At 37.6% G+C, this 9,953-nt stretch overlaps 1 protein-coding gene across 8 annotated transcripts in view; it reads left to right on the forward strand.

Moving 5' to 3' along the window:
* The window catches only part of tmem108 (transmembrane protein 108), a 54,721-nt gene extending 45,546 nt beyond the window's left edge, over nucleotides 1–9,175 (forward strand). For all 8 annotated transcript variants that reach the window (XM_052596287.1, XM_052596292.1, XM_052596290.1 and 5 more), the window contains 3 exons: nucleotides 4,449–5,549; nucleotides 5,721–5,872; nucleotides 7,391–9,175. In XM_052596287.1, coding sequence (XP_052452247.1) covers nucleotides 4,449–5,549; nucleotides 5,721–5,872; nucleotides 7,391–7,507 — 1,370 coding nt within the window. In that variant the 3' untranslated portion in view covers nucleotides 7,508–9,175. The remainder of the gene's footprint in view (nucleotides 1–4,448; nucleotides 5,550–5,720; nucleotides 5,873–7,390) is intronic.
* Nucleotides 9,176–9,953: the final 778 nt, after the last annotated feature.

Below are 9,953 nucleotides of genomic sequence, written 5' to 3' on the forward strand. Positions count from 1 at the left end.
AAAGTTAAGCTCACTTTTTGGTACCAATCCGTCTTCAAAAAATGTTTAAGTAGGCGCACACACACACACACACACACACACACACTCACACACTTTAAGTGAGTGTTTCATTAACCATAAGCTGCCTTGACTTAAAGTTCATCCTTTTGTTATTATTAATACTGTACTTCTGAACTTTATATTGTGAAAAAAGCAGCACAGCCATTTTCAACATTGAACAACATAAGAAATGTGTCTTAAGTCAGCACATTATAATCATTTTTGCTGGATCATGTGAAACTAAAGACTGGAGTAATGGCAATAGTTAATATCTGTTGTATCTGTAAAAATCAACCTCTGAGACATAAGAAGTGTCTGTAGTTGAAGTAACACCCACATGCTCCTTATGGTTCAGTGCTCATCTTGCAAAGTATCCATTGTGAGTTTTCGCCAGTGCTGTGATGTATTATGTGCTGTCCTCTGCCTCCCCCTCACTATTACACTGTGAGTCACAGGAGTGTGTTTGTGTGCTAGCATGAATGTCACTAGAGAGTGAGTCATTCATTGATGGATTGGAGGTAACCTTGGTAAGGCCAGTGTTTTTAAAAGCAAAAAAACAGTAGTATGCCAAAATCTGTCTTTCTTTCCCACTTCCATTCATACACACGTACAGAACAGCCACACACATACTGTACGTCACTTGTGGATTAACGTGATTTACTCAAGTTGGACATGTTCCTGGATCATCCTTTTTTGGTTTTCTACTTAACAATAGTCCTAATCTAAGACTCAGACAGAACACCCAGGGACCGCCCACAGTCTGTTCACTTTAGGCCTGATGTATATTGCCAACAAAACAAATGCAAGAACTGCCTGAAATAGTAATGTACACTCTGACTGGATGCTGTTATGACATTTATGGGAGTCCAAATCTTTGAAGGTATAGAGCAGAAATTAATATTTAGAATTATGTCGGTCAAATGATCTGTAATTCAGATTTTTGGATAGATATAAATTCTATGTAGTCCTATGAAATGAAGGCTAGTTTGCTAGTATTGCTTGTAGACTACGAGCCTACGATTCCATGTAGCAGAAATATAAAGAATAGCATTCTAGTATGATATACGCTATGGTGGAATGATATTAAATATGGCAGAAATAGTCAAATTAGCATACTTGTATGCTATATATGTTATCATATATGATATATTTTGCTATATATGTTATGCTATTCCATATAGTAGAAATAGTAAGAATAGCATGCTAGTATGGAACAAATACCAGTATTCATGATGTTATACAGTATATACTATTCCAGAGTATACACAGAAATAGTAAGAGTAGCATGCTAATATGCTACATAGGCCTATACTATATTCTACTACCCTGTTGAAAAACAGCATATGCTGGTTAGGTATGTTTTAAAGCATGGCAGCTGGTTTGAGCTGGTTTAAGATGGTCCTTAGTTGATCATGAGCTGGTTTAATCTGGAACTTGTTGCTTATTACTTCAAAATGTTCCATACCAGCATATGTTGTTTCTTCAACAGGTTAGTCGAATATAGCATAGGCCTATGTAGAATATTAGCATGCTACACTCTTACTATTTCTGTGTATACTCTGGAATAATATATTAGCATAGACTGTATATCATGAATACTGGTATATGTTGCATACTACAGATTAATATGCTTTTCCATATGGCAGAATTAGTAGCAAAAGAGTAGCATGCTAGTATGCTAGTATTTTGTCTGTAATGATGTTTGTTGGCTTATGATTTTCTTGTGTGATTTCTCATCTTTCAAATAACATCATTTTTGACTCATCATCCAAATAATTAATTAATTAGCATAGTACAAACCAGAGGGAGACATTAGCAAGACACCAAAAACTCAGTACAAATTAAGACATTTTTTTCTGATGCTAAGATTTAAAAGCTTTAAGCTTTTAATATTTTTGATTTAATAAATTATAAAACATGACTGTACTAATAGGACAGCGATGTGTTTACATTGGACCAGGGAGCTCATGTTCAGATGATTTTAGTGGCTGTGTGAACCTTCAGATCCATGGCTTGTTAAATGCTCTGGGAGTCTGTTGAGGATGTGTGCTAAGGGGGAGAGAGCTACTGTAAGAGCTTGTGTCTGATCTAAACATGGCACTTTGTAGTGAAATAAGCAATGATTCATGTTTTATTTACAGGGTGATGTTTTATTAATGCTGTGTTGGATTGGCAAAGCTGGATGTTAAATGTAATTCCTTTTGATTCCAGAAAAAAAAAAAGGACACGGCAAATATCTGGAATTAGCATTAGCACTTGAATGAGACACTGTTTATCTTAACTGCTGACTTAGCATGGGCAACTTTTGATAGGTAGAAACTTATGAATCAAAATACATTTACTAAAAAAATGTACTGTCTTCTTTTTGATCAATGCAGCAGCGAAATTGTAGGAGAGAAGTTTGTTTCGATAGTTAAACCCATTGTATAGCCTTTTGCTCCTAATAGTAGGCTATATGCTACATTTTTATTTTGCTAGTTAGCATTTTCAAGTTAGTCTCTTCTGGAAGGTGCTGTACACATTGTGTGTGATATACTGTATATAGAATTAATATTAGTATTACTATTAGTAAAAAGACAAAGGATAGTTCAATAGTTGAAATTGCATCATATGACCCCTTTAAAGTAGCCGAGCACTGCTCATATAGTTTTGAATGGGGGAAAAATGCAATGCTCAATGTGGCCGCTCAATCGCTGGAAGTCACCCCGCCTTCTGAATGAAAGAGTTGATGAAACTTGATGTTTCCCCATTCAAAGTGATGGAAGCTGTACTTGCATGCCCGAGAGGCACTTCAAAGATTGCCAAAGGTGGGTAGTAATGAGTTACATTTACTTAGTTACCCAAAAAATGTACTCAAGTAAATGTAACGAATACTTTTGAGTATATTTAAAGATCAGTCTTACTAAAGTACATTTTTGGGGAAAAATGTGTACTTTTACTTCGTTACTGTGGGCCACGCTCCTCTCGTTACTTTATCTTAATGCAATACAAGTTACAAATGCTTTAGTTTATTCCAAACGCGCCTTCTACTTTTCTCTTGCCAATGAGCGATGTCAATTGAGCAATTGAGCAAACCAGTTGGCAAACCAGTGAATTGGTTCACACATCAGTTTGAATGATTAATTTAATGGCTCGTTCAATGATTCCCTGCCGCGCTGAGCCGTCTGAAGCAGTTCTCACTCAGAGTTGTAACCAAAAGTCAATTGAAAGAAAATGTGCAAAGGCTATTGTTTGCTAGCGATGAAGATCTTTATTATATTAACACTGTGTGTTCTGTCTACGGTTCAACAGGTATAGACAGGCTCCTTTCGATTACAGTACACGATACCACTATGACATTGCCAGTTTGTATGTGTAACTTGTACATTAAATACAATGTATAATTTTTACATTAAATAAGCTGTCCCAGAGTATGAAATGAATACCCTCCAAAACTGTGTTAGTTCTGTTCCATGAGGAATGCCTTTGCCTAGACACAATTAATATTGATATTTTCACAATATTTATTATTTATTTATGCAGAAATATACATTTGTTTACATTTTGCAGAACAGACAGAAGAAGAAGTATAAGTACTTTTACTTTTACTTGAGTACAGTTTTTGGGTACTCTACCCACTTCTGAAAATGTCCCCCAAGTGACATGAGTTGTCTTAAAGGGACTTTGATAATGTCTGTTCTGGAAGTATGTAAGTTTGATGAGCGGGTATAAAATTAGGCAAAAAGGGCAGATTTCTTTATGGCAGCAACAAATGCACAGCTATGCACTGTAAATGCACAGCAGTGGTGTCGTTCTTCTTTCAGAGTGGCTTCAGAGTGATTTGTGTCGATCTGATTTAAATTTGTATTTCTGGATAAAACATAAGCTTTGAAGGGATAAGGAATAAAGCACAGAACACATTTCACATAATTATGTCACATTCTGAACATCTACAATAGTGATAATTGCTCAGAAGCTGGTATAGAACTGAAAGATCTTTCCATGTCTTGATACAGTTCGTGATGTTGTTCTCTCATCTCTCACTGCCTTTCACGTTCTAAAAGCTGAATCTTGGTTTCTATAGCAACTAAAATGGCATGCAGATGAAACAATGACCTCACTCTGATCATCAGGTGTCTTAGAAGGTAGTTCTATGGTTTTTGTGCATGCACTGGTGTCCAATTTTGAGCAATAAGACAGGGCCCACACTTGATGTCAAATAAGCCTTACCAGTATTCATCAAAGCTCATCAGACTCTAATCCAGCTGCTCTATCTGGTTCTTGACTGATCTCTGGATGATTATGTAAGAACCTCATTATGGACAAAGTAAAAGTTTCATTGGTGTTGTATGTGCAGTGAGACTGAGCATCTAAAATAAATGCATTATGTCTGCATTCTTCTCATGGAGTATCTTTTTTATTCTTGTCAGGTGTTCTGCTGATTCTGTCTGTGCCAGTTGGGTTGGTGTTCTCCGCAGAGGAGCTTCAACCCATCCAAAACCCTCGCGATTTTGTCTCGATGTCAACAAGCAGCAGAACTCTCACCACCCTCTCATCGGGACCCTCAAGCTGGCAGGAGGGTTCCAGGACTGGGGATCTGCACATCCAATCACTGGCCTCTCTAGAACCAATCAGTAGACCCACAACTGTCCACTCATTCCAGACACCGAAGAACACTGTACCATCTGCCATAATTCAAACAACAACAGTAGGGTTGCATCCTTTTGGTTCCAGAGATCAGGTAATACCTAGAGTCCCTCTTTCAAAATCAGAAGAAACCCAACTGACCTCTGGAAATATGGTCAGTAGAACAAGCTCTGAGTTTTTCACCACTAAAACCCAAGACCAGAACTTTAGCACTAATACTGACAAGTCGAGTACAATCAGTAGAAAGCCAGTGAGCCAAGCCACAAATTCTGGCTCGGGTCATTCTTTTCTCTCAGGGACTGGAAGTGATGTGGCCCCTGGTGCCGATGACCTTTCTGGAGAGATGAAAGTGAAGGAGCCCATTCAACATTCAGCATCACCTCCATTGTCTTCAAACTTCAAAACCCACAAAGGGCAGAACACGGATAAGGAGGCTTCGCGCCATACCATTAGATTGCGCGATGTGTCTTCATTGGAGAATCTTACTATCCCAGGGACTCTAGCCCTGCCCTCTAACCATGTTACAACATCCAGCCCCACTTCTTCAGCGAAGAGCGGAACAATTGTGGGAATCCAAGGTGATGGAACCACCAATATGACCACTGATTCTGTTGTCTCTTTAAATGATGCCACAGATGTTATCAACAGCACTGATGCCTCATGGCCTGCAGCGAATGATTCGAACATCTCAGAGGCACCCTCCACAGCTAACGGGAGCTTCATGAACAGGCAGGTCCCAGCCACCACGCAAGGCCCATGGGAGTCTGGGAACCAGTCAGGTCCTGCACGAACAAATCCTTCTCACGAAAAAAACACCATCTGCCTGGACAAGATGGACATTGTGTGGTTGGTTCTTGCCATTAGCGTGCCTGTCTCCTCATGCTGTGAGTAACCAATATCACACTTCCTCCAGTTTTCAAAACTTGTTCTTTCTGTCATCAGCACTGACAGGAACTTTTCCAAAGACACAAGATAACATGATATTCCCTTTGTGGCTCAGTGGCTTTAGCTTACACCTTTCTGAAATTCATATTAATATGTCTTCTTTTCTTCAGCCGTGCTGTTTACCGTATGCTGTATGAGGAAAAAGAAGAAGTCTGCAACTCAGGAGAACAACTTGAGCTACTGGAATGATGCCATCACCATGGATTACTTCACCCGCCACGCTGTGGAGCTCCCACGCGAGATACAATCACTGGAGACTGAGGTACTGACAGAGACCTGGAAGACATTTTAGTGTACATCAGATTGAAACAGGTTCTCAAAAATGGAAAAATGTAGGGCAGAGACTTGGTTCAATGCAGTGGTTGTTAATTGGATGGGGATGGATCTGAATGCGAACCTGTAGTCAATTGCAGACTAAGTTAACGGAGAAGTACAGCATACGAAACCAGAGAGAAGTCTGTGTTTTCACCAGAAGATTGTGATTATGATATTTTAATAAAACATTATTTGGTCAAAAAAGGTACATTTATTTGCGTGAACTGTTTACAAGAAAACCAACAACAACTTTCATTACATGTTCACTTTAAGTTCTCAGGGCTCAAATCACACTCCATAATGTTTCTTACGTGTCTTAATGCATGTGCTCCAATCTGCTGAGCCATGTTGTCTCGAGGGGTTGATATGAATTCGACATTTATTTATCCTTGATTCTCACTCTTTTCCCACCATTTTACTTTGTCTCTTTACATTAAGGTTTCTTTAAATGTGCAGAGAAGGCTAACAAAAGCTGAAGATTCTTAGCAGTTTTGAGTAATGTTCTTCAGCATTCACAGTAATTAACCTTCCATTTAACTCCATGCTTTTATGAACAGAAAAGGCTTTGCTGTTAATATGATTTACTCTACATCTGACTGAATGGCACAAATATAGATATTCATAGCTTTTTCATTGCTGGGTTATCTTTATGAAATGAACAGTAATTATTGCAATTTAGACAATGTGCTTGAAAAAAAATGGTATCATTAATGGTACCATTCACGTTATATATCGCCACCTGGTGCTCAGAGACCTTACCTCTCTCTTTCTCACTAGTTTCTTCTGGTAATTTTTTTTTTTCTTGGCTTGTTACCATCATCCATTCACTGACATTTTCAATTTCAACCTCTGCATGCTTCTTTTTCCCACCCTTTTGTTCATGCCTGCTGACCTTTTCTGACAGGAGTGTGATTATGATGATGATGATGATGATGATGATGAGGAAGAAGAAGAATCATGTTTGGGATGTCGGTGACCCACAGGTCTTCAAATCACCCTTATACAGAAGCAAGAGAGACAATACATTCCCTTTATCCCCAGTTTTCAGTTGACTCTTACCCTGCTAACACTTTTTTTGTAGATCGCTAGATTAGTGGAAAGTTGGATAGATGGATCCATTTTGATGTCTGAACAAGAATTCCCATTTAATATGTGTGACCAAACACAAAAAACATCTTTTAGAATCTAGTGCCTTATAATTAGTTGTCTTCCTGCACAGGTGCAATTTACTCCCTCATTTCCTTCCATTCATTTCACACACGCAGTCTCCATGGTGATAGAGCTCAATCTCTACACCATAGAAATGCACATTTGTTCTATAAGAACATAGATCCTGAGACGAATACCCGTTTCTTTCACCTTAACTGTATTTAGCTTTGTAGGATCAGATGATTAGTGATTAGCCTTTAGTTAGCATGACAACAAGTATACAGTGCTAATGTTCTTATGTTGCTTTGTGTTTTAGGAACAAGAGACTTTTCTGCCCCCTAACGGTGACTACAGCGACAGCGGCGTGGTTCTGGTTAACCCCTTCTGCCAAGAGACTCTCTTTATCAACAGAGACAAGGCTTCTGATATCTAAACACACTATATAAAAAGGAGACAAAATCCTTGAGGATTTTATCTGCTCGCATTTTTTAAGAATATATAAATATATCTAGCCTACATATATGTGGTGGACCTTCAGAGACCGCGGTTTATATCTAAAAAACTGGTTTCAAGGAGCTGAAAGAATATTACAAAACAGAACAAATGCTATTTACTATGAGGGGGAGCCCCTGCATATTTTTCTGATGTGGATTTTCTACAGACGCTTCATTGTGATAAGGGTTTTTATGTCTTTTTTGAATAAAAACAGTAAGTGTGGTTGCTCTTCTGTTACTGTGGCTTTGGCGGTGCAGAGTGCTGAGAAACATGACGCGTGGTGTAAGGATGCTTGTGTGACGTTACCCAAAACACTTAATATGATTACTTAAAAAAGCCTGCCGCACTTGAATTCTGTATGTGAGGGGATGCAGGGGTAAAGGGCATTGATTCTGGAATGCTTCTGGAATGGGTCCAGTGGGTACTGCAGCAACCCTCACTTCCCTCATGGAGGAAATTGCCAGTTTGCAATTGATGGAGAATGAATCATGACTTTCTGAGATGGTTTGTCCCTAGTTGAGTCACCAGCCAAAAGACAAAACGACAATTGTCCCATTCCTTAGATGTTCGAGATGTTTTATGTGTGCGTATATGTCTTGTTGCATGCATCTTTTCGGATATGAGGTGTATGTGCGTCTTTAGACTGGATGTCAAACAAGATTTGGTTGTATCAAGATTTCGTTTTTACAAACACCCTAAAAGTCCATTTGCGTTGACAAAGTTGCACAAGCAAGTAGAAAAAAATGCTTAAATGCCAATGAAATGCCTCATGCAAAGTCCTTTGTATGGTAATGTTACTGTGCTCCACATTTCACATCATATCTGTTCAGGTCGTACGTGTTTGTGTTCAACTTCCATAAGCAGGGCTAAGCATTATACTGTATAACTGTAGTGGAAATGCATTCTGTTTATTATTATTATTATTAATAAACCTCTATATTTGTTTATTCGCTATCACATGCTCTGATGAAAATGGCACTATTATTGCTTAACAGGTTGGCTAAATCTATATATATTTTGTTAGAAGACATGTTTTTCTTAGTGAAGGGTGAATGAGTGTGCTTGTGGTTCTGTCTGTCTATCTCTGTCCCTTGTGTGAACATTGACGAGAATAAATGTGACCAAAATTAATTTCTCTTTGATTCTCAGTGCTTACTGCTGTATTGTACAGTTTTTTAGATGAATGTCAATGATATCACTGGATGTAACAGAGTGTAACTGTTAGATATAAATACGTACAGAGAACCTATTTTATTTTGTACTTTCTTTGAACACGTCACTGAGGTTGGTAACATTTTTTAAGGCCATATCATCATCTTTTCTTTTAAATATCCCATTTCTTTTTTTCTGTATGCTTAGCAGATTTTATATCAATATTGCTTTAAATGAATTTGTAGATTGATGTTGTCTCCCGTTTCTTCTTTTATTTCATTGTTTCCGTCCATTTATTTTGTGCTGGCAGGAGTTTTAGATATCTATTGCTCAGCTGACAGAAAAAAAATCATCATTCTTGCATATTATGAATCATGTCTAAACTTTTGTAGCACATAAACTGTACTATTTACTGCTGAGCAATACAAATAAAAAGGCTTTGAAGGCTTCTTCAGTCTGTAGTTGAATTTTTTTGTACACATTTAAAACAAAGCCTGTTAAAAAAAAAAGTGGAGGACAAATGCCAATGTTTCCCCACTAATGTAAATGGGTCAAAGGTTTCTGGAATCTTCTCTGTTTGCTCTGTATGCTGAATGAAGCTTTTCTATTCTCATGCTGTTCGGTATGACACACAACTGGGACGTTCATTCATTCAAAGCCTCTCAAAAGGCAACAGATGTTAGTATTATTTCTATAAACCCTCTCAATCACATTGCTGCATGCTAGAATGCAGTTACAGTAGGTGTTATAGTCTTTGTTTACAAATTCTGTCTCGAGTTATTTGAGAAAAACTAAAACAATAGAACAATACTATAATAAAATGTTAGGCCTATGAAACGTTATGCTGTCTGTGTGCTTCACCAAAAATAAATAAATAAAAAAACTAAAAACCAATAAAAATAAAAATTAAAAATAAATTAAAATCCTATGCTACACATCAAAACATTATATTCCCAATAGTATTTCATCTTAGCAACATACTTTTTTAGTCCTTTGTTGTTGTTGTTGTTGTTGTTGTTTATAAAGGGCCCTAAGTAAGGCAAACCCCCTTAAAGGCAATGAGGGGCCCATTATTCAGATTGGATAAGTTATTCTTGGCAGATTCTTGAAAAAAAAAGAAATTGCATAAAATATTTGCTATTTTGTGTTAATAACCAGCTAGGCACAGCTGCATATCGAAATGTATAAGTAGAATTAAGTTTTCTTTCATCTATTAACTAAATAACTCCACA

Source organism: Carassius gibelio, chromosome B24, assembly GCF_023724105.1.
Source record: "Carassius gibelio isolate Cgi1373 ecotype wild population from Czech Republic chromosome B24, carGib1.2-hapl.c, whole genome shotgun sequence".
Lineage (NCBI taxonomy): Eukaryota > Metazoa > Chordata > Actinopteri > Cypriniformes > Cyprinidae > Carassius > Carassius gibelio.